Source organism: Xylaria bambusicola, assembly GCF_022495145.1.
Source record: "Xylaria bambusicola strain CBS 139988 unplaced genomic scaffold F5B22scaffold_53, whole genome shotgun sequence".
Classification (NCBI taxonomy): domain Eukaryota; kingdom Fungi; phylum Ascomycota; class Sordariomycetes; order Xylariales; family Xylariaceae; genus Xylaria; species Xylaria bambusicola.
Window position 1 is genome coordinate 67,469 of NW_025953606.1, and position 22,186 is coordinate 89,654.

At 48.7% G+C, this 22,186-nt stretch overlaps 8 protein-coding genes across 8 annotated transcripts; 4 read left to right on the plus strand and 4 right to left on the minus strand.

Moving 5' to 3' along the window:
- The first annotated feature begins 2,163 nt into the window (after window positions 1–2,163).
- Window positions 2,164–5,915, plus strand: F5B22DRAFT_434798 (glycoside hydrolase family 3 protein). The gene is made up of 5 exons (XM_047971788.1): window positions 2,164–2,567; window positions 2,883–3,043; window positions 3,098–3,486; window positions 3,538–3,897; window positions 4,003–5,915. Exons 1-5 carry the CDS (start codon window positions 2,508–2,510, stop codon window positions 5,643–5,645), a joined length of 2,613 nt encoding a protein of 870 aa, XP_047826962.1. The 5' UTR covers window positions 2,164–2,507; the 3' UTR covers window positions 5,646–5,915.
- Window positions 5,916–7,006: 1,091 nt separating this feature from the next.
- Window positions 7,007–8,589, minus strand: F5B22DRAFT_622431 (uncharacterized protein). Its single transcript, XM_047975958.1, has 4 exons — window positions 8,347–8,589; window positions 8,101–8,291; window positions 7,702–8,031; window positions 7,007–7,644 (listed from the first exon to the last, which is right to left on the minus strand). The coding sequence occupies exons 1-4, from the start codon at window positions 8,441–8,443 to the stop codon at window positions 7,327–7,329; spliced, it is 936 nt and encodes a 311-aa protein (XP_047826963.1). The 5' UTR covers window positions 8,444–8,589; the 3' UTR covers window positions 7,007–7,326.
- A 247-nt stretch (window positions 8,590–8,836) lies between these two features.
- Window positions 8,837–9,245, minus strand: F5B22DRAFT_622443 (uncharacterized protein). The gene is made up of 2 exons (XM_047975959.1): window positions 9,217–9,245; window positions 8,837–9,168 (listed from the first exon to the last, which is right to left on the minus strand). Exon 2 carries the CDS (start codon window positions 9,028–9,030, stop codon window positions 8,860–8,862), a length of 171 nt encoding a protein of 56 aa, XP_047826964.1. The 5' UTR covers window positions 9,031–9,168; window positions 9,217–9,245; the 3' UTR covers window positions 8,837–8,859.
- F5B22DRAFT_638982 (aspartate kinase) lies at window positions 9,086–10,848 on the minus strand (the record flags this gene model as incomplete). Its single annotated transcript, XM_047977669.1, has 5 exons — window positions 9,086–9,733; window positions 9,794–10,017; window positions 10,070–10,244; window positions 10,306–10,401; window positions 10,456–10,848. The coding sequence occupies 5 exons, from the start codon at window positions 10,846–10,848 to the stop codon at window positions 9,086–9,088; spliced, it is 1,536 nt and encodes a 511-aa protein (XP_047826965.1).
- A 2,802-nt stretch (window positions 10,849–13,650) lies between these two features.
- F5B22DRAFT_434873 (carbon-nitrogen hydrolase) lies at window positions 13,651–15,502 on the plus strand. The gene is made up of 8 exons (XM_047971789.1): window positions 13,651–13,880; window positions 14,069–14,139; window positions 14,253–14,446; window positions 14,526–14,626; window positions 14,709–14,762; window positions 14,827–15,145; window positions 15,233–15,276; window positions 15,351–15,502. The coding sequence occupies exons 1-8, from the start codon at window positions 13,744–13,746 to the stop codon at window positions 15,400–15,402; spliced, it is 972 nt and encodes a 323-aa protein (XP_047826966.1). The 5' UTR covers window positions 13,651–13,743; the 3' UTR covers window positions 15,403–15,502.
- Window positions 15,503–16,317: 815 nt separating this feature from the next.
- F5B22DRAFT_650379 (putative o-acetylhomoserine sulfhydrylase) lies at window positions 16,318–18,157 on the plus strand (the record flags this gene model as incomplete). Its single annotated transcript, XM_047979307.1, has 7 exons — window positions 16,318–16,352; window positions 16,410–16,671; window positions 16,729–16,786; window positions 16,846–17,115; window positions 17,184–17,629; window positions 17,703–17,859; window positions 17,949–18,157. The coding sequence occupies 7 exons, from the start codon at window positions 16,318–16,320 to the stop codon at window positions 18,155–18,157; spliced, it is 1,437 nt and encodes a 478-aa protein (XP_047826967.1).
- A 230-nt stretch (window positions 18,158–18,387) lies between these two features.
- On the plus strand, window positions 18,388–19,770 carry F5B22DRAFT_622461 (uncharacterized protein). Its single transcript, XM_047975960.1, has 5 exons — window positions 18,388–18,633; window positions 18,762–18,840; window positions 18,912–18,952; window positions 19,014–19,147; window positions 19,213–19,770. The coding sequence occupies exons 1-5, from the start codon at window positions 18,600–18,602 to the stop codon at window positions 19,696–19,698; spliced, it is 774 nt and encodes a 257-aa protein (XP_047826968.1). The 5' UTR covers window positions 18,388–18,599; the 3' UTR covers window positions 19,699–19,770.
- Window positions 19,771–20,106: 336 nt separating this feature from the next.
- Window positions 20,107–22,186, minus strand: F5B22DRAFT_650381 (uncharacterized protein; the record flags this gene model as incomplete). Its single annotated transcript, XM_047979308.1, has 7 exons — window positions 20,107–20,396; window positions 20,489–20,678; window positions 20,742–21,334; window positions 21,387–21,568; window positions 21,624–21,685; window positions 21,906–21,974; window positions 22,100–22,186. The coding sequence occupies 7 exons, from the start codon at window positions 22,184–22,186 to the stop codon at window positions 20,107–20,109; spliced, it is 1,473 nt and encodes a 490-aa protein (XP_047826969.1).

The window sequence follows — 22,186 nt, forward strand, 5'->3', positions numbered from 1 at the left end:
TGATCTTGTTTTTTTCTAGCCGATTCCATGAATTGGAGTTGGTGGCATTATTATCCGTTGTGGTCGGGCTATTATGAATATTAGAATAACAATGTAACTATCTGTCGCGCGAGCTACGGATGAGGTAGTAAGCTCGGTGCAATATTTTCTTGAGTGCAAGGGAATACGAGAGTAACATTACCATGACAAGACAGTTGGTGTCGTTTGCCCATGAGTTGATACGAGAACATGTCTTACCTCGCGCAATTCTGGAGGACTCGCGCCGTGACAATGCATGTCAGATTGCTGCATCACGGTCCAACCATTGGCACAGGTGCAAAAATGTAACATGGCCATCACATGTTTTCACCGCCGAGAAGAATTCTCATCTACGAGATGGAACACCTCAAGTATGTACTACCGGTAGGATAGTTGAGAAGAGAGCAATGAAAGATTTACGCTTGAGTGGAGAGCAGGCATTAGGAGAGAAAAAAACACGAGCAAAATGTCATGCTTGGGTGCAGTCTGAGGGGAATCTACAAAATCACCGAAATGAATTTAACACTTGTAAGTACGGAGTACCTACCTGCAGGTAAGTACATTGATCTTTGAGTAGAATTGTACCTTTCTTAGTGATAGTAGTATCGACAGTGCTAATAGGTACCATGCGGGTTCCATGATGTAATCAAAAGTTAGTGCAAGGCGGCATCAATTAGGACTCATCTTACCCCTTGTATGCAGCATTTACATAGCAGGTACATGTAAGTAAGTACCTAGCTAGTACCTTAATGGTGCACACCCACTACTACCCCGCAAAAGCGGGAATTAGTAAGTGCCGATTAACATGTACTTTAATTACGACTTCCTCAAGCCACCTGCAACCACGATAATAATGTAAGCACCTTCCGCCAACGAGCTGTCCTCTAGGATACCTACACTGCCCATTGTGGTCGGTGAATTTATTACAGAGAATACAGACCTTGGCTTTTCAACCTACTGATGAGATTGATTGTCAATGAAGTTAGACGAGAGTTAAATAAAAGAATCTCTAGGGAGTAGGGAGAGAGTTCTGAGGAACAGGGGCGGGCAGGGGCGGGGAACTAAGTACCTAGGGCCAATGACGCCTGCCAGGGTTTGCTGCCAGGGGATTGCTTCCGGGACCCACCGCAAATGTGCGGACAGAGACGGAATTTCCAGCTCGCCACAGCACCAGAAATCAAACCAACATTCGTCATCGGCCCGTCTTCTTCGACTTTGCCTTTCTAAGCAGGCTCGGCAGGCACCTTGCAAGCTTTGTTCGGGGCACTACCGATCGTGCAGACGATATGGCAGACAGAGACACCTCGGCTCCTTTGGTCTACCGGTACCTTGCGACAGGGGATGGCGAGGCCAGAGCGAGGCCAGAGCAGGGCGTTGTGGGATAAGCATCAGATGATGGGAAAGAAACTGCATTCTGACTGCCTTCTGACTGCGACCAGGGCTTGGCCCTCTGCTGCTGTGCTTTGGTTCGTCGTCCCAGCGATTTGTCAATGTAACCTACCTACCCCGAATCGTCTCCAACGCACCCAGCACACAGCCTACTGGTAGCGGACGCTTCCAAGTCTCTTTAGTCCCTCCATTCAGTCGGACTCGTGGCCAAACTCGTGGTTCCCTACATAATCCACCAGTCAGTCTACTTTGCCTGGCGAGCCTGGTGAGTGTACCGTAGGCATTGAGAAGATTCAGAGATAGGCAAGTAGCGATTGAAGAAACAGTCCGAGGCTTGCTAGCCTGCGTGTACTTGCCGTAACCCATCTCCAGACCATCTCCTCCGCGAACTAGGCAGACATGGGCAGACATGGGCAGACCCGGGGCGTTGTGGAGGAGAGTGCGGAGAACTTGACAGGGGCAAGAACATTCACACTCCACTCTGTAGTGCACAATGTGTTAGTAACATGATCTACGGTGTTTCTGGGTGTTGTTTACTCCTCACGATATCCGTAACCGGAAGCCCACAATGCTACTGCCCACATGGCCAAGAATGGGGCCGCAACGCCCTAATGTTGCTTTTGTTGCTCATCATCCATCAGTGACGGTACTGGACTTTGCCGGCTTTCTCGTCGGTAAGCCATACGGCACTGCCTACAGGGATTGCAAGCATCTAGTCTCGATCGGATCGTGACCTTGAACCTGACCGAGAGAGAACTGGGGCTTCGCAATCATCTGACCAATCTGAACGTTGTCTCTGCTTCCGAGACCCTGGACGAAGCTGCAAGAGATGCGGAATTTACATGGAAATCGTCCCAGCGATAATCAACGCGCACACACCCGCGCTACTTTGGCGGCTCTGGTAGCTACGTAATGGCAGCCTTGGTACGCTGCATATAAGAACTGCTCGGTAGCCCACATTCCCTTCGACGCGTTTACCTCTCTACCTTGTCTCAACGTCTGTCTCACCGTCCTTAGGTAGAGCACTGGCTACACATAATCGTCTAGCCAGGCTTTGAGTTACACCACGACGACAAGGCCGATCACATTGAGGTGACGCGATGCGAACTTCTACATTCGGCGCCTTGCTGGCCGCTGCGTGCAGCGCTGCTGCTGCCTCGGTACGTCCGCCCCCTTCGAATTTCAGTGTACTCTTGAAGCCCGAACTTTTCCTTTTGAGCATTAAACTATTCCTCAAACAATTACCCATGACAAAGCGCAAGTCTACCTGCGACGCGTCGCTTGTGTCACACTTTACCCAATTAGCTGTTATCTTCAGAACGCTCCAAGTGCGGGTATCAAGAACGAAGTCAGCTCTCAAATCAAATGAATGAGAAATTGGCACTCAATTGACCCCGTTGTCCTTTCCTCTTAATACTCCAGCAGTCATCTAGATCAAATTTTGAAAGTATAGCAGCTAATCTCACGCGCAACAGCAAGACTATCCTAGTAATGAGCTTGCTTACTCCGAGCCGCATTATCCATCGCCATGGATGAATCCAAAGGCGGTGGGCTGGGAGGAGGCCCACGCGAAGGCCCGGGATTTCGTATCACAATTGACACTTGCCGAGAAAGTCAACCTGACGACAGGCATTGGGTAAGCAGCGAATTCCAGAAGCTCAATTTGTCGCTGACTTTACCTCTTGCGTAGATGGGAAAGCGGGCAATGTGTCGGCGAGGTTGGTGGCATTCCGCGACTTGGCCTCCGCCAACTCTGCATGCAAGACTCTCCGCTCGGCATTCGATTTGCCGATTTTGCGTCTGCTTTTAGCTCCGGTCAAACTGTCGCCGCTACCTTCGACAGAAGTCTGATGTATCTTCGAGGTAAAGCGATAGGTGAAGAGCACAGGGGAAAAGGTGTCAACGTTGTGCTAGGCCCTGTCGCCGGGCCACTCGGCCGCGCGCCGGAGGGCGGGCGAAATTGGGAGGGCTTTTCACCTGATCCGTATCTCACCGGTGTTGCCATGGCCGAGAGCGTGAAGGGTATCCAAGATGCTGGCGTTGTCGCCTGCGCAAAGCACTTCATCTTAAACGAACAAGGTATGATACCAGTATACGCTGTATGAACTAAAAAGCTGATATGAGTAAAAGAACACTTCCGCCAGGTTGGAGAATCTGTCGGTAGAGGTTACAACATCTCAGAGACCCTCTCTTCCAATATTGACGATAAGACCATGCACGAGACGTACCTCTGGCCGTTTGTGGATGCGGTGAGGGCAGGTGTCGGATCGGTTATGTGCTCGTATCAACAAATCAACAACAGCTATGGTTGCCAGAACTCGAAAACACTGAACGGTCTTCTCAAGGGCGAGTTGGGGTTTCAAGGTTTTGTCATGAGCGACTGGCAAGCTCATCACGCAGGTGTATCTGCCGCTGTGGCTGGCATGGACATGAGTATGCCAGGCGATACGGAATTTCAAACTGGACTGTCCTTCTGGGGAGCTAATCTCAGTACGTGTTTCCCCATTTCCCCATATTCACGTTTAGTGATATGGATATGCTCCCGATGACATTCCACCTCTGTTTTTGAATACTAATGTATGATCTTTTGTATAGCTGTCGCTGTTCTAAATGGGACTGTTCCTGCGTATCGTATTGACGACATGGCTATGAGAATTATGGCAGCCTTCTTCAAAGTCGGGCAAACTGTTGAAGGACTAGAGCCCGTTAATATGGATTCTTGGACATTGGATACATACGGCTACCTCCACGCAGGCGTCCAAGATGGCTTTCAGCAGGTCAATTGGCATGTTGACGTGCGAGCTGATCACGGGAACCTCATCAGAGAGATTGCGGGCAAGTCAACTGTTTTGTTGAAGAACGAAGGTGCTTTACCCCTCAAGAAACCAAAATTTCTTGCCGTAATTGGTGAAGATGCTGGCCCGAACCCTCTGGGGCCCAACGGCTGCGCTGACCGGGGCTGTAACAAGGGCACTCTTGCTATGGGATGGGGCTCTGGCACAGCAAACTTCCCCTACTTGAACACTCCTCTAGATGCACTCAATCAAAAGGCAATTGATGATCATACTCGCCTCGAGGCAGTGTTGGATAACTATGCCGCTGACACCATCGAGTCCCTCGTCAAGCAAGATGGCGTAACAGCCTTGGTTTTTGTCAATGCCGACTCAGGCGAAGGGTTCATCGAGGTTGACGGCAATGAGGGAGACCGAAAGAATCTAACCCTGTGGGGCAGTGGCGATGAGCTGATCAAGAATGTGTCGTCCGTGTGCAACAACACAATCGTTATTATTCATTCTGTTGGCCCTACTCTCGTTACTGACTGGTATGACTCTCCTAATGTCACTGCCATCTTATGGGCTGGTTTGCCCGGCCAAGAAAGTGGCCGCGGCATAGTTGACGTTCTATACGGAAAAGTAAATCCTGCTGCCCGTACACCTTTCACCTGGGCTGCCAACCGCGAAGATTACGGTGCAGAGGTACTATACGAGCCAAATAACGGCAATGGCCCACCACAGCAAGACTATACGGAAGGTAGCTTCATCGACTACCGTGCCCTAGACAAGGCCGGTATCAAGCCAATCTTCGAGTTTGGTTTTGGTCTATCGTACACCAGCTTCAAATATGCTGATATCAAGGTGGAAAAGACCAACGCTGGCGAATACAAACCCACAACGGGCAAGACTGCAGAGGCACCGACATTTGGCAACTTCTCTACAGATATTGAAGATTATGCCTTCCCCAGCTCCATTCGATATATCAGGGAATTCATTTACCCATTCTTGAATACGACATCATCTCTCAAGGACGCTTCTGCGGATCCATTATACGGGCAAGCTGCCGAGGACTTTTTGCCTCCTGGAGCACTTGACGCTGAAGCTCAAGATCTTCAGCCTGCCGCACCCGCCCTTGCCGATGTTCCTGGAGGAAACCGGCTACTGTGGGATGAGTTATACATCGTCACAGCCACAATCACCAATACTGGTGACATTGCTGGTGACGAAATCCCACAGCTCTATGTTTCTCTAGGCGGACCTGATGACCCGCCAGTCGTTCTCCGTGGCTTCGACCGAATCCGCATTGATCCCGGTCAGACGGTGACCTTCCGCGCCCCGCTTACGCGCCGCGATGTGAGCAACTGGGACACCGTTTCTCAGAATTGGGTCATATCTGAACACCCCAAGACAGTCTATGTCGGCCCAAGCAGCCGAAACCTGCCGCTGAAGGCCGAGCTATCTTAGGAATAGAGCCGTCATATGTGTCTGGGAGAGAGCGCAGAAAAGAAAAAAGAAAAATGAAGAGAGGACTTAGGGATTATATATCTCCGTGTATTACTTAGTTGTAATCATTAATGCCAAAATCAATTAATAGGCATACTTGAATTATCTTGAATATTGGTAATAGTACCTTGCTCAAAACCCAGTTCCTTGGAACTTAGCCTTGCAACCGTGTGTAAAATTAGTGGGTTGCAAGGCGCTTATGAATGTATAGGACAATTCACTTCTTTATTTGTGTCTTGCAAATTAGAGACTACTTAATAATCTGGCCTGTTAAGTTTTTGTTCTACTTGAAATTTTCTAAGGGATCTAAATGGGTATTAGCGTGAGGAAAAGAAATGTAAGGCTGAGAAACGTTATAAAATTGAAATAGTTATAACAAGGGCAGTAGATACTGGGCTTAGAACTTAGAATTCTGATTATAATGAGCAACTAGGGCTGCATGAGTCCTTAACCAACCAACTCCTTCTTAGCTGTTGGTAGCTTAACTCGACTCTGTATACAACTGGTCTACCAGCCCAAACTGCCTAAGTCTCTGGGGTCTATTTCAAAAAGCGAAGTCTGTATAACCTCACTTTCCAATATTACCCATTATTGCCTGCATGTCTTTGTAATATCATGAACAGTCTGCAATGGCCTTTCGTACGGCCGAAGTGCAAGGCGAACTGCATATTCAGCCGGCACAGAGATTGCACGTGTAACAATAGTATAGTTATCCAGTATATTCCACTCGCTTTATGATTGTGGGTTAGATGAGGAGAATAGTTTAAATGATCGTGGGGGCTGCGTGTGTTAAACAGTGACGAGCTTGTCACATTACTCAAGCTAGAAGGAGTCTGAATATTTTCACGCCTGAGCCTCTTAGACTTTGTGCAGTAATAGAAGAAGTCTTACTTCATACCGTGTACTGGGAATCCTGATAGAATGCCAGATCACAGTCATGTAGTTCACTTATTTGATCTGCATCTGGCTTTGCTGGATTCTCGATTAAAGCCTACAGTGACCTGGTCTCTTCCGGAAATTTACACTGCTTCGAGAAAAGAATTAACTCCGTAATGCATATGAACAGAGATAACCAGGTAGCTGGGCGCTGTCCATCTGTCTATCCCGAAAAGATATCCCCCAAACTACCTTAGCTTAGTAGTTATTATAGGCGAGAAAGCTAATATCGTCTAGTTGATTAAGAGAAAGAGTTCAAATATGCAGCACCGAGACTTTGTAAAAGAGGATATGATCTGAAACATGAAAGACGCATCAATCAGCTACTTTACCTGAAACTTATATACACAACAACAGCCATATCACAAAATAATCGACCAATTTATCCCGTCGGCTAAGCAAAACTGTTTTCTGTGTCTCTACATGCCTAGGACGGTCATATTACGGCGAGGATCGTTAAACATCGGGAATCCCGCATTATTCGGTAGACGTCAAGTAACTATACTAAACGATCCAGCCTGTCGTATGCGCATATTTTCCCCTTTAATTATTTCCCTGGATTCTGGGACATCAAAGGACCGGGTGGCGACAGCGACGGCTCAATGTAATTAGCTAACAAATTGATATTCCTCGATGAGAAGGATATCAAGAACTATCATATATCTTAGTTGTCGTCGGCGATATACTAATTCCTATCTAGCAAAACCTATAGCTTTGCTCTACCCTCAGCACTATTCATCCTTTTACCTTCATCATCTTGCTCCTTTACAGTGAGGTCGGGAAACTGAGCTGGCATGATTCTCCGAGGTGAGGCCCCCGGCACAACAGAGTACTTTGAAAAGTCAGTGACACCAGCGTCACTGCGAAGATAATCCTCATCAAGTTCAAGCCGTCCGTTCACGCTAGAAGCTGGTGCTCGTAGCATCGCGAGAATTGCGTCCGAAAAGATTGTTGGCCTACGCAAATCTTCTACTTCTCTGGGATCCTTCTCTGTCGCCTTGCGCGTTGCTGCAGACTCAATCGCCTACGAATTGTCAGTTTTCTCGCTAATAATGGGTCATAACCGATTCTTAGGACTCACAGCCGCCGGCCAGATACTCGTGATTGCCATGTCGAGGGTTTGTCTTTGGAAATCCATTGCAAGGCCTTTTGTCAAAACACTCATACCGACTTTGCCCATGGCGTAAGCAGTCTTTCCCCTGAAGAAACGACTGTATATCGGAGGGCTGACTACTATGATTCGACCATTCCCATTTTTCTTCAAGTACGGAAGGGCTGCCTGCACTGCCCCGTAAAGTCCCTCGGGGTTAACTCTCTGCATCAATTGGAAGCGTTTCATGGGCGTGTCCTCAACAGACGCCCACCATATTGCCCCTGAGTTATAGACCAACACATCAAGCCGTCCATACATCTACTCGCCCGGAATTTAAATTAGTTTGTAAATACATTGTCTAAATGAAAGGACATTCAAGGTATTTACCTCAACAGTTTTGTCCACACATCTCTTCACGCTCTCGAAGTTCCGGACATCAACAGCTATAGCAGTTGCATTACCACCTGCCTCCCGGATCTCTCGCTCAACGGTACTAATCGTCGACTGTGGAGAGTTGGGATCTGGAGGGAAAGGCGAGGCGCTCTTGGCGTCGCTGGTGGACTTAGCTGCGACAACAACTACATCTTTGTCAGCTAACGCTCCTAGAATGAGACGATGACGGGGTCTTTCTACCGCGGTAGCCATCTTCAGCCAATGCTAGATCAATAGCGACTTGTCTGCCAATACCCCTAGATGCTCCGATGACCAATGCGACTCTCTTCGTAGACATGGTGGCAAGTGGGGACTGGCTGCCTTGAGGGATGTCTTATGAAAATCACATCTCAAGGCATTAACAGGCACATGAACGTTCCTAAGCTACTTCATTGCTCAAGGCTGGATTTAAATCGGCGAAGGCAGACTCTTGTCAAGGGTTATTGTGCAGATCAGTAATCACGAGCTTCCTCCCCTGGTCGACATATCTCCACAATTAGCAGCCGAAGTCGTTGTATTGATTGGCCTGTCTGACATCCAGATGAGCCGAGGCACCCTGAGACCCATATTTATTCATTTTACCAGTACGAACACCCATTTATATGCATATGCAATCATCAATGTATATACAAGAGATAAGCAAAAAAAGAAAGGCCCAATGTCCATGTTTTTACATGCATGTCTATCTTCTCAACCCCTAATAAAGCCAAGCTCCTACAGATTTATTGTTAACCGTGATGCCCAACGCGGCAAAGGAATGAATTGCGGCTTACTTCGACGAAATTGACTTTCTTCTATGGTTGGTATCTTTAGAACGTCTCGATGGATCGCGCAGAGCGCTGTAGTAGCATCGTGTGCGTTGACGACAAGCCTGCAACGAGTCATCAGTAAATGTTGACAAGGGTGTTGATTCCCCTTCTTCCAGACGACCTCGAGGCACTCACGATATGCTGATCTCACTTGCTCCCTGGCTTATGAGATGGATGTTGACGTTGGCGGCTGCTAATGCCGCAAGCGTTTCGTCTACACTGGCGTTAGTGGGATATGTCACGATAGTGGTTGCTGACGAACCCGTACTGGCCACGCCTATCTGGCTTCTCATCTTATGACCGACTATTGTGACAATCGACATGTTCTTCACGATGGCGACTTGACCAAAGCGCTCGAGCTCCTCTTTGAGTCGTAATACGGCGCTTGAATTGCCCGGCGAATGCACGGCAAGACTGACATTTCTCTCACTTGTCGCTATAAGGTCGACCGGGATGTTGTTCCTCTCAAGCCGGTCGAAGACTTGAATCAGGAGTCCTCCTGACTTCGTGTTCCTGTTGCAGATCACATGGACTAGGAGTACATCGTCCTTTACTGTCACGGCAGTTGGCCGTCTGCGATCAAATCGGCCGACCGAGAAATCGTTCTTCAGAAGGACGCCCGGCGGCGAAACCACCTTCGTGACCTGACCGAGCTCAAATGTAGACGAGGTCGATTTGGGATCAATTACGGTCCCTTCGGCATGCGGCTTGAAAACGTTCTTCAGGCGTAGTGAAACATTCGCTTCGCGGATTTGATCCATCGTTAACGGGTGTATGACCTGCAATCTCGTCAACAAGTTGTCCGCCGCCAACTATGTTCCGCAATGGCTTTAACGCACCTCACTTCCGTAATATGTCAGTTCCGTTGCCTCATCGGCTGTGACCGATGGAAGAAGTTGAGCCGAAGGGATCTTTCGGGGATCAGCGGTGAAGATACCGTCAACCTCTTTCCAAATTTGCAGCTCCTTTGCCCCTACTGCCACAGCGCACATGGCCGCACACAAGTCTGAATATCCACGACCAACAGTTTGAATGAGTGAGTTTGGCATTATACCAAAGAACCCTACCCCTTGTTAGGCAATTGCTGTGTTGGATCACATAATGGGTGAGCTTGCCTGTAACGATAGGGATTGCCGGTTCACAATCTCTGATTCGAACGGCTATTTCTTCGGCAATGACATGATAGAACTTAGACCCTAATCTGTCTAACGCAGCGGCCTGGTCATCGGGTGACGCGCCAAAAGCTGCGCACACCACATCGTCTAATATGACTGCTTTTGCGGGAATATCCTGAATCCTAGTTTAACACAGATAATCACCAAACGTCACACATGATCCGCCGAGAACTCACCTTGCTTGCCAAACATGCCGCGATAGTCACACATGCTAATTTCTCGCCCAAGGAAATCACGCGATCTCTGGAACGCGGGGATAGTTCCCCCACTATCTGCAGCACAACTTAGTGAATTGCTTGCTTACGGTCGTTTCACCATTGGCTTACCTGAGTGGCCAACAGGAATTTCTTCAAGTCTTCACATTCTTTAACGATATTGGTTTTTGGGATATCGTAGGCTTCAAACACGGAGCCTTTTTGTGTCTCGAAAATCGAGTCCAGCACGGCCAAGTGGTTGTTTCTGATGACATCAACCAATTCTATCAACTGCTGCTGGGCTTCGGCTCCGCGTTCGGCTAGTGTAATGCATTCCAGCAATAGACTTGTTGTTCCCTTTGCTTTCAGTGTACCTGATAAGGCGGAACAAACAACAACAAGCTGGTGTTCTTCAGCATGGTCTGGAATGATGCTGCCACATATCGTGTCCATCAGCTTTCCTAAACTGGTACCCCCATACTTCTGGACGAGCCAAGGCTTGATCGTACTCGTACTGGCAACCATTGTTTTAGAATAGTGGTGATGAGTAAGAATGGATAACGAATGTAGTCCAAAACAAGCATGTCAAACTACGAAGGATCCAAATGGTATATACATATAGGGGAATCCACTCCTGTTACATGTTATACCACGGCGCAGCGACCCCTCACAGTAAGAAGTTGACCCCAACATTTAGGGGAGAGCCGTTGGCAGGAGGTCATGCACTGAGACGCTATATAGATTCGGCTTGTGTACCGGGTCTGGAGCCACGCACACAGAAACACACTATGGAGTTGGGGCAAATCCGAACAACAGACGCCGCCGTCTGCCAGCTCACGGCGAACCTAAGAATGCCTACCTTGGAGGATACGATGCACGAGGTCGCGGACCAAGGCCCACTCGCATGCAACCAGATCCCGCTGGTGTCTGGCAATCCGATTGGAGGTCGGTATCCTGGAGGGTTTTCGCCAGCTTTGCGGGCACCATTACATATCATAAATCATTATAACAGTCAGCTCCACGGTCAAAAAACATTCAAATACCTAATGTATCAGAATTCTACGTACTTCAGGTCTTCACCGCGTGGTCTCACAATGTCCACAGCGGTGTTTGCAATTACGAATACAGCCGAAAATCGACCCATTGCTGTGGCGGGCGAATACGAAATCACATCGTCGGAGTCCGGCTATTCCCATTGACTAAATAATCTGCTCGGCGTGTTTCCCTCATTCACTGATCTTGAGCGACGATGAAGTGGCACGCAGGCAGTATAGCCTCTACGATGACACCATTATACATGTCGTGTCGCTCAACTTCATCTTCGGGATTAATTTACCTGGGATGAACCACATGCGTGCGAGCCACTTGTACTCCCATCAGAGTCACAGTGCATCGATCATTTCACTCATCACGGCATTGCTCCAGATACTACTGGTCCAAAGGCAGACTTTAGCAACTGTGTCACAGCAGGTTATCTAATAATCTTGTGATTTCCATATGAAATCTCCCTCGTCACCATAGACCGTCTAGCTAATGTCACTAAAGCTGAGGCTCACGCGGGAACCAGATGCGGACCAGCTAACTGCTAGTTGATTTCCACTCGCTCCATATGTTTGAATATCAGTTGACTTCATCCTCGGTGAGCGCTGTTAGTCGCTACTATGACATGCGCTGTAATCGTACTGCGCCAGACGCCAAGACAGAAGAAGAACTGCTGCGATGTTGACTTCATTCGCTCACCTCATCCCCTGCATATTCAAACATGCACACATCAAAATTTTCTAGGTTGTCGCAATATAACCTTGCTTCACTGCCGAGACAGCGGAAACAGACGCTTGTCTGCTCAGCATTTGATGATTGCTTACCTAACCAAAGTCAGTGGCGTGTTGTTCCTCTTGTGTGCCTCGCAAGTCACGCAAGGGCGCACGGCGTAAAAAAAAAATAACAAACACCGGTCTTGTTCACACGTGATGACCGCAACGGTGAACCATATCGTATGAGATTGGATGTCGAGACGCATCAGCCAAACACCGACGACTCTCACAAGCGGCACAATGTATTTTTTTTTTAAAGAAAAGAAAAAACTAACTATTTTGCCATTCGCCTTGATTGGTTTTGTTCCTTGGTATCAATTTTTGGAATCCGCCTCGGTGGTTCGATTCCCAGGTACCTGCATCGGGTGGATATGTAATCCAGAGTTCACCGCGGTGATTGCAAACGATACCGAGAGCAAATGGAGCTTCTGGTGTACTGTATGCTACGGTTATCCGCCTGCTTGCCTGTCCATCTACCTCTCTTTCTTCCTCTTCTATGCGCGTATCCCATGATCACGTCCTCATGCGCGACGCATTACCACTGCAGACGGTTGTTGGCTCTCAAGCCTGGGGTGCAGAAAAGGTACTACACTGCAATATATCACATGTGCGATGAGCGAAACAAAACCAAACGAATCAAAGAGCGCAAACGGGAGTTGCCGATAGGTAGACATCTGAGGTAAGATAGATAGATAGATAGACGGATAGATAATTTAGATAGGCTATGCAGTCCAACGGTTTCTCAATCCCATCCATTCAGCTATTAGCCTATCTATCCATCTATCATTCCTTGCCGTGCTCCCATGAGCACCAACGCCGCAGTCTGATTTGCGTACGCAGTGTCTAAGCTAAGCAAGCTAAGGTTGTAATGTAGAGCTACTACTAACATACCTACCTACCTACCTACCTACCTAGGTATGCTAGGCGCGCAATTCCCCTCAGGTTTGCCTTATCTGGGATTCCCCCCTCGTGGGGTTTCCCGGGATTTGCTGCCATTCTGTGCCTCCCCCTTGTGTCCTTGGCTCTCGGGGTCTGCGTCGTACTGGGCCCAGTCAGTACCGTACTCGTTGAAGGAAATGCGGGGAGGGGCCAACAGCGAAATGCCAAGGAGATGAATACCAACGACGTGAACGACAACCTGCAGCATATTACTGTCTTTTCCCTTACGAAATGGAATCAATCTTCTCGCGGATGTGTTGGATGTATACGTCCTCGGGCTGTGTTTGTCATCGACGGGGTGTCTGAGCTTCGTTTTGGATGCATATGTAGGTAGGTATGTATGTACAGCGCAGAACAAGCTCCACTCGCCTGCTTGCTTCGAATTGCCACAAGCGCTTCGCTGCGTTTGATATCTGACATATCGGAGATACAATCTTTCTTCGATGCGCAGTGAACTAGGTAGGGTGGTGGGTAGATACATACGTGCATGTAACTCCAGGAAGATTTGGATATGCTAGGTTATGTAATACAAATGCAGTAGTTGTAGATTTAAAACAATGCAGATAACTCCCGAGTATATACGATGAACCCTGGCGTTTTATGAAATTTCGAGCGTGTTCCTCTCACAGAGACAATCTTATTCATCCCTCTACACTAGAGCATCGCAATGTCCTCGGGCAAGGTCGTCAAAGTCGCGGCGGTGCAAGCCGCCCCGGTCTCATTCGACCTTCAGAAGAGTCTTGAGAAACTCACCAAGTTGGCGGCCGAGGCGGCGAAAAGCGGCGCTGACTTGATCGTTTTCCCGTGAGTTGAATACACAGTGCATCTCAATTCATCGGTCTCATACCCCTTTGACCTGCCCACTAAACTCACTCCCTCATCTCACTCACCGCTCACCAAACTGAATCATACGATCATGTTTATATGATAAAAGAAAAAAGTGCAACGCATACTTCTTCAAATTGGACTAACTCTTTCTGGGAACCCATCAGTGAAGCATTCCTTTCGGCTTACCCCTGGCGCTACGCCTTCGACGCTACAATAGGCGCGAGAGAGGCCCGTGGTGTGTCCTTTTCATTCTACCAGTGGTTCCCATAAGCTAGGCGCCTAGCCAACGATGGTGCATGAAGATGACCGGACTACTAGCTAACAATGAGTGCTCGGACGAGTGACCAGGTCGAGAATGGTACCGCAAGTACTACGACTCAGCCGTGGCCATCCCGTCGCCCGAGGTCGAAACGGTCGCTGAAACGGCGCGGCTCCATAACGTGTACCTTGCAGTTGGTATCATAGAGAAAGAAGGCGGCACGCTGTACTGCACGGCCTTGCTTTTTGGCAGAGATGGCTCCATTTTGTTGAAGCACAGGAAGGTAGGCTAAACCCATACTCAAATACTTCGCTTGGTTCCAAGTATATATGATTAACGGACAGCTAAAATTTGGCCCGAAGTTGATCCCAACAGCGGCCGAGCGCCTAGTCTGGGGACGGGGAGCGGGAGACGGTCTCGGGGTTGTGCAGACGGATATCGGCAAGATCGGGACTCTGATCTGGTGAGTGTAACACATTTTCAAATAGGCCCATGAAACGTACGATATTTCATGCTAGTGGCCGTTTCTTATTGACATGAAATAGCTGGGAAAATTATATGCCTGCCGCGCGCATGGCGCTCTATCAACAAGGCGTAGAGTAAGTACTACTTCCTCATAATTCATTCTGGGAACACAAGATGCGAGAGCTGATCACATAATAGGATATACTTAGCACCAACGGCCGATGACCTACCAACATGGACGGCATCAATGCAACATATCGCGAAGGAAGGTCGCTGTTATGTGGTTACGGTCAATGCCATGACCAAGGTCTCAGATTTTCCAGCAGACTACCCTCCTTTCACCCCTGAACACCCTGATCGCAGACCCGATGGCGAACAATGGGAGGCCGACGACATTGTGAATCACGGCGGCTCCTTCGTCGCCGGGCCGTTGGGTGGGCGGTTAACGGAGCCCGTGTGGGACAAAGAAAGCATCGTGTACGCTGAATTGCCGATGTCGGCCGTTACCGAATCAAGGGTGAGTTGTGATAATCTTAGAATCTCTGTACTAGGTAATACCTAAGGAGTACAAAGCCAGCTAATTCGCATTGTTAAACACAAACAGCTCGATTTTGACCCAGTGGGAAGCTATAGCAGACCTGACATCTTGTAAGTTAGACCCTATCCAGCGATTTGTCAGTGTATGGACGACCAAATAAATGCTCACAAGACTGAAACCGTAGCACATTGACCGTGAATACAAAGCCCGGTACGAGCGTAAACTTCGTAGAGTAAAAGAGGGATTAGGGCGGTCAGCTTTTAGTGTTATTGATGATGGGGACAAAAACGTGGCAAAGCTGGGATCTTGAGAGAAGTTTTTGATGTCAGATGATGTATGTCGAATTGTATGCCAGCTAAAGCCATGCTCGCACGACGATAGAACTGGCTAGCAGACGTCTTGCTCTGCGATCATAGCCAAGCCAATAGATGAGCAATGACACCATCAATGCTTCCCAATCGGTTCCCTGAGAGATGCAATTCCACGGAGGCTGTGAAACACGCCGAAGCTGAGCGATATGGGATGACCTATCATGTAAAGATGCCGACTAGTACCGCCAGACTCTCACGAACATCCACGCAATGTAACACGCCCCCCCGCCTCCGCCAAAGCGGTACAGGTCAAACCTATTGGCGTGCGGCCATCGCCATGCCCCGTTTACCCAGTCCAGCAACAATTGTGGTAAGAAGGAGATGGGAGCGATCTTTGCCAAGTGGAGAGGATCTTACACGGCCATAGCTTCGGGTGGACCCCCGGAAATGGTATGATGGCAATGCCGAGCCCTCTTTCGGGATTTGCTGGTGGGCGTCGTTGCATTGCAGTAGAACGGGGTCGACGCAGGTAAGACCGAAAGTACCCCAGACGATTCGGCGTCACATCGCCAACAATTAAACCCGCTTGCAGCAAGATTTCCCCGTCCTCGAATCACAATGATTTGCGGGTAGATAAGGCCTGTTGTTGTGATGTTGGTGTCAACATATTGGTCTTTTCAAGGAGTTGTTTATAAAGCTGACCTGGCTACTCTCTTCTGTTGGAATCAAGACTCTCTCTCTATATCATACTCCTAAGACGTGAAGCGCATACCAGGGCATCCTGGCATTCCAGATATTTTAGGGAAACTTGAAAAGAAGATAAATCAAGTGTACGCAAGGATGCCGCCTTCCGGATCAATCAGCAACTTAGACTGGTAGGAAAAAGCAATCTACAAAAGAAATTCTTACCAGATCGAAACTGACCTGCTTAGGGAGCCTGGGTTTGACACGATCGCCATTCACGGCGGGCAGGAGCCGGACCCCATCAACGGCTCACGAGCCGTGCCCCTTTTTCAAACCTCAGCTTATAACTTCAATGACGCCGCAGACGGAGCCGGGAAATTCGCCTGGTCAAAGGACGGATATGTATACACGCGGATGGGCAACCCCACGAATACCGTCTTCGAGACACGGATGGCTATGCTAGAAGGGGGCGTAGGCGCAGTAGCAACAGCGTCGGGCCATGCAGCACAGGTAGGTCTTCGAATTTCAGGGAAATGTGACGTAACCCTTCAACTGACGCCCTCTCAGTTCATGGCTTTGACCCAATGTTGTGAGCCAGGCCATAATTTCGTGAGTACGAGTTGGTGTAAGTATATCCCTGGCATCAGACGTATGAGGGCGGGGCCAACGCAAATTTTCCGATAGTGTACGGTGGTAGCTTCAACCAATTTCGCGTTTATATGAGAAAATTCAAGATTGAAGTCAAGTGGGTGGTGGGCAACGATCCAGCCAAATTTGACGAGGCAGTCGACGAGAACACGCGTGCGATCTATATTGAAACGATCAGCAACCCAAAGCACAGCGTACCAGACATCCCTGCGATCGCTGCCGTCGCCCACAAGCACGGCATCCCCTTAATTGTCGACAATACGTTTGGTATGGGCGGATACTTATGCCAGCCTATCAAGCTCGGGGGTACGTCTAAATATGGAATCATTTTATTTTTTTTCTCCTTTGATGATGCACGACTGACATGCATGCAGCCGATATTGTCACACATTCGGCCACCAAGTGGATTGGGGGCCATGGAACAAGCATGGGCGGCATCGTCATCGACGGCGGGCACTTTGACTGGAGCGCATCGGGAAAATTTCCAGGTTTCACAGAGCCTGCCGAGGGCTACCACGGCATGCGGTTCTGGGAAACATACGGCAAGAAGGCGCTGGCTGCGAAGCTGAGGATGGACGCTATGCGCGATCTCGGTCCCTGCATGAGCCCGTTCAACGCATGGTTATTCCTGCAGGGCCTCGAGACGTTATCGCTCAGGGGCGCCAGGACCGTCGAGAACACCCAGAAGTTGGGCGAGTGGTTGGAAGCGCATCCATGTATTAACTGGGTCCTATACCCGGGTCTGAACTCGCATCCCGACTACGAACTGGCGAAGAAGATTCTACCAAGGGGTGGAGGAGGCGTCCTGACTTTCGGTGTGGTAAGAAAACGCCTTGCTCTAACTGACCATGTTCTTCCTTCTTTTCACCTTGACTGATGTTGATTTCCTATAGGCTGGAAAAGTCGAGCAAGTGCGCGCGGTAGTAGACAATCTGAAGATGACCAGTCACTTGGCCAATGTGGGCGATTGCAAGACTCTCATCATTCACCCTTGGGTTACGACACACCAGCAGATGCCCGACGAAGAGAAGATAAAAGGCGGTGTTACTCGTAAGTGTCTCCATTTCTCTGCATTTTCACGCGTCCACTCTGGTCACTGGTCAAGGACACATGCTGACAGTGGCTCATTCACGTCACAGCCGATTTGCTCCGCGTCAGTCTCGGCATTGAAGACTTCGCGGATATCAAACGTGATTTCGAGCAGGCATTTGCTGCGGCTGGTTTACTGAAGGCAGACAAGTCGGGCGGCGACCCATTCTCGAAGGCCATGGATCTGGTCAGTGGTGGTTTCATGGGCAAGCTGTCAACGGGTGCTCCCAAGCCTGGTACGGATGGGACGATAGGTTGAGATGAGGTAATCTAGAATTTGTATAAGATGCCAAGCCAGATACTGAATGACATCGCGTAGCCTGCGTCTAATGATTTGATGCTGATAATCTTCAAGTGCCGGCTGGTGGCAGGTTGAGTGAGATGAGGAGTGTAACATCGCAAGGTACCACATAACTTCGTACGTAGTATGTGGGTCTGGTCCTAAGCCGAGGTCCAGGTGCGCGTACAGCGCTATTGAGCCCCGAAACACGGCTGGAGGTGATATCACCGGCACTTCTACATCCTCAGCGACCTTGTTGAGTAATCATACCTAGTAAGCTTCTTGATGTGAGTTCTGTTTTGCAGCGAGATGTATTTTCTCATAATATTCCCCTTCGGATCAGTCACGCAATAGGAACCTTGTCGTTGTTGCTGTTGTACATGCCATACATAGCTCGCAGCCGACTACGAGAGCTGTCATCATGGGAGGCAAAGTAGAATGTTATCTCGACATCGGTACGTATGCATCCATTCATTCTTACCACATGCCTGTGCCAGGGATTACCCGCATGTGTGCATCCATCATTTGTGCACCTACCAGCGTAGCGCGACTGACGCGGATGAGGATGATGATGATGATGCAGCGTCGTACTACTGCTATATCTTATTCATCCAGCTGCAGCAGAACAAGGAGCTATTGAAACAGAACGAAATCGAAATAATGTGAGTGTGAGCTTCTCGTGTGCCACACTAGCGACAAAAGCCCATCGCGATCGATCGCTTACTTGTCACAGAATCCACCCTTACATGCTCGGTGCCATCAACGTTGGATCCGGTGAGTTTCAACAGACGGAATACCAGCCCAATGACACTAATACGTTCTGCTCTCCACCTAGGCAATCGTCCGCCATGGACGGTCCCAGCAAAAGCGGAATATGGAAACCACACCACGCGGCGGGCCGCTGCTAATGTAGGGCTGAAGAACTTGACGGTCCCAGAGGGACTGATGGAGAAAGGCAAGACGGTAGTAGTGCGTACTCATCACCACCCAAGCCAGGGATCTATTCGTCGTGTCAGAGCACTAACAACAAGCAGCCAATACGCGCCCTAACATATATAAAGTCCACATTCGCACCAGAAGTCTTCAAGACCACATTCGCCTATTTCTTCCACGCTTTCTGGACCCTTGAAAAAATCCCAATCACTCCCCCGGTGTTGAAGGAGGTCTTATCCGAGGTGCCCCTGCGCTTCCACCTCGACTGCTTCAACTCCCCTTCCTCACCGTCTCACTCACCCGTATCTAGTTCCTATTCCTCCCCCGAGAAACTCTTCACTCCTGAACAAGTCGACCAGATCATGCACGGCATCGGCACGGAAGCAGTGAAGACCGAGGTGAAGGGAAGGGTCGACGAGGCCCTGGCGCGCGGCGCATTTGGAGCCCCTTGGCTCTGGGTCACGAACCACCAGGGCCTCAGTGAACCCTTCTGGGGCAGCGATGTATGGAACTTTGTGTACGAGTTTTTAGGGGCTCCCTATCAGAAAATGCAGTTGTTGCCACCGCAAAACGGCAGCAAGCTTTAGGGTTGGATATTCGGTACCTTGTTGAATTAGCGCACAAACACAAAATGAGCGAGCAGGCGTAGTGATCCAGTAATATTTTATTTTATTTTTATATATTAGTCAAACGTCATCCTTATTATCGTTTTCATCCTCGCCGATTATATACTTAGCTATGCCCATTTTATTGACTTTTTGGTCTATATACCAGTCGTTTCATAGTAATCGTGAGAGTCGTCATGTTCGTGAGCTGCTTCGTGAAAACATCCAACTAAAATGTGTCTCGGCCAAATATCCAGAAACGCACAAGTTTTATATGCGAAAATGATAATAATGCAGTCATAAGTACGTGATGAGGTCATCCTCCTCCATTTCAATGTCAACTTTGCCAATTTCGAGTTTTAAGGGCGGACTGTCGAAGTAGGCCATGCCCTAACTTTGTTTCTCTAAAGAGTGAAAAGGATTATGGTGGGGTTTCGTAAGCGTAGGGCTCTTATTACCAGAGCCCCAAGTAGCCGCTTTGCTCATGGTCTTCTTGCGCATGATGGCCAGGATATCTGTCTCCATGTCCTGGATACCTTTCTCGATATCCGCGTCCTCGCGGGCATAGGTTGCCTCGCGCCGTCGATCTAGGAACCACCACATACCCACAATCGCCAGGGTAAGAGGTATCGTCACAGCGAAGTAGATCCAAAGCTCTTGGGAAACCTCCGTGTTCTCCGCTGGAAATAGAGTTAATGGTGAATTCCTGAACTAAGTGTTTTTAATTGATATGGAAAAGAAATAAGAGCAGACTGGTTGTCTTGAAACTTACGAACGTCGAAACTAAAGAAAGTCATGCTAAATATCGAGGACAAGAGGGTTCCTGGGAGGAAAATCGCACCAAGAAGGGATATTGTTTTCATAGCTGTAGTGTCGCGCTTGTTTGCATGAGCTAGTCTTCGTTGATGGGCAGCCATTTCAAGATTGAGCTTCGATTCCTTCTGGCTGATGATGTTGTATAGCTAAAAACGATTAACATTAGTTGATCAGCTGACTTACGCAAACAGAGAAGGCAGATGACGTACAGCTTGACGTTGAACGTTAAGTCTTTCCAGAGTGGTATAGATATAGTGTTCTTGACCGTTCAGCTTCACGCGATAGAACTCTAAGCGAGAAATCATGCTGCCATGCAACGCTTTCATTTTCTTATCGTTCCTTTCCGGCTCCACGTAGGCCATGAATTTCTCCATGGCGGCCTTCATATCTTTGATGATCTCTTGGTAGGCTTGCGGGCGCTTCCACAGCACTCGGGAGTGGCATTCGACGAGATCTCGATTGAACCCATCGACATCAAACTCCGTGTACCCCTCTTTCTCGTCAATCTCGTCACGCATGGTGATAGCATTTTCGAGACGTCTCAACCAGGCCCGCGCCTCTCGTTGCCGTATATCGAGCTTCGCTGACAGATCATGAGAGAGAATAATGATTGGCAGGAGTATCGGGTGCCCGATCTCGCTACGGCATGATACCAGATGCCTGATCGCTTCGTTTATGTCAGATGATTCTGTGCCTTTTACAAAACCAGTTGTAATTGCTGTTTTGAAAGAATAAGACAACATGATCTCCCAGCCGCGAGTTTTACCCTTCTTCCGCACGTCGGATTTTCGAAATATGATCTCTATGAAATTATTAGAGGATCCAGAAGCGACAGCTGCGGAGAGAGATCATACGTAAATGACGATCATCTTCGTCATGATCGTACTCGCACCAAAAGGCCGGGCCTACGATGCTGCCACCTTCGATTGCTCTGAAGGGCAATCGCATTTTTCTTACCATGGATCGGTAATGCTCTTGCGATAGCGAGATAAAGTTTGGCGAAAAGGTATCATTGTGGTCTGCGTCTCTCTGGACTCTGTTACGTTGTTAGCTAGCGAAGCTTGTTGCGACGAAGCGGAGGCCTCCCTTACACTAATCGAATCCCTTCTCGCAATTGGACGCCATCACCCAGCTTCGGTGGCTCAAAGGCACCCTAGATCAACAGCATGTCAGTCTGCGTAACGGTGTCTCCATCGTTTATATCAAAGTCAAGTAAGATTATATTAGTGTATTTGCCAAGGTTGCTTCCAAGAGTGTAGACCACGACAAGGGTAGCATCGCAAGACCTCACAACCTACCCCACGCCTGCCAACCCCAGAGCCAAGACATCTCACTCAATTCATAAGTGGAAGAAACGGGAGAAACAGACTTACTCGACGATCCAGAAAGTTTTCAAATTCATCAGGAGTCAGGGGGTGGTCTTCGCAAGTAGATGTTCCATCCTATCGCCGGATTAGAATTCAGGGAAGCGGGTTCGAAGAATAATCATGGAGAATACAACGGCGAAGGAATTTTTCCGCGGCTCGGCGTCACATGAGAAGTATATTGAAAGTGGCGCTGCACATACCGAGTAATTGAAGATTTCCAAGTAGTGAGTCTTCTCCGAAACCACTCTACAGGCATTGACATTGGTCTCGAATAGATAGTCGTCCAT

Bases quoted from the DNA above. Each gene is read 5' to 3' on its own strand.
- F5B22DRAFT_434798 (XM_047971788.1), top strand. From the start codon at position 2,508: ATGCGAACTTCTACATTCGGCGCCTTGCTGGCCGCTGCGTGCAGCGCT. The intron at 3,487-3,537 runs GTATGATACCAG...TATGAGTAAAAG, and splicing joins CTTCATCTTAAACGAACAAG to AACACTTCCGCCAGGTTGGA. The intron at 3,898-4,002 runs GTACGTGTTTCC...TCTTTTGTATAG, and splicing joins CTTCTGGGGAGCTAATCTCA to CTGTCGCTGTTCTAAATGGG.
- F5B22DRAFT_622431 (XM_047975958.1), bottom strand. From the start codon at position 8,443: ATGTCTACGAAGAGAGTCGCATTGGTCATCGGAGCATCTAGGGGTATT. The intron at 8,032-8,100 runs GTAAATACCTTG...CCGGGCGAGTAG, and splicing joins GTGTGGACAAAACTGTTGAG to ATGTATGGACGGCTTGATGT. The intron at 7,645-7,701 runs GTGAGTCCTAAG...GACAATTCGTAG, and splicing joins CGAGTATCTGGCCGGCGGCT to GCGATTGAGTCTGCAGCAAC.
- F5B22DRAFT_622443 (XM_047975959.1), bottom strand. From the start codon at position 9,030: ATGACTCGTTGCAGGCTTGTCGTCAACGCACACGATGCTACTACAGCG.
- F5B22DRAFT_434873 (XM_047971789.1), top strand. From the start codon at position 13,744: ATGTCCTCGGGCAAGGTCGTCAAAGTCGCGGCGGTGCAAGCCGCCCCG. The intron at 14,447-14,525 runs GTAGGCTAAACC...TTTGGCCCGAAG, and splicing joins TTTTGTTGAAGCACAGGAAG to TTGATCCCAACAGCGGCCGA. The intron at 14,763-14,826 runs GTAAGTACTACT...ATCACATAATAG, and splicing joins CTCTATCAACAAGGCGTAGA to GATATACTTAGCACCAACGG.
- F5B22DRAFT_622461 (XM_047975960.1), top strand. From the start codon at position 18,600: ATGGGAGGCAAAGTAGAATGTTATCTCGACATCG. The intron at 18,953-19,013 runs GTGAGTTTCAAC...CTCTCCACCTAG, and splicing joins TGCCATCAACGTTGGATCCG to GCAATCGTCCGCCATGGACG. The intron at 19,148-19,212 runs GTGCGTACTCAT...AACAACAAGCAG, and splicing joins AGAAAGGCAAGACGGTAGTA to CCAATACGCGCCCTAACATA.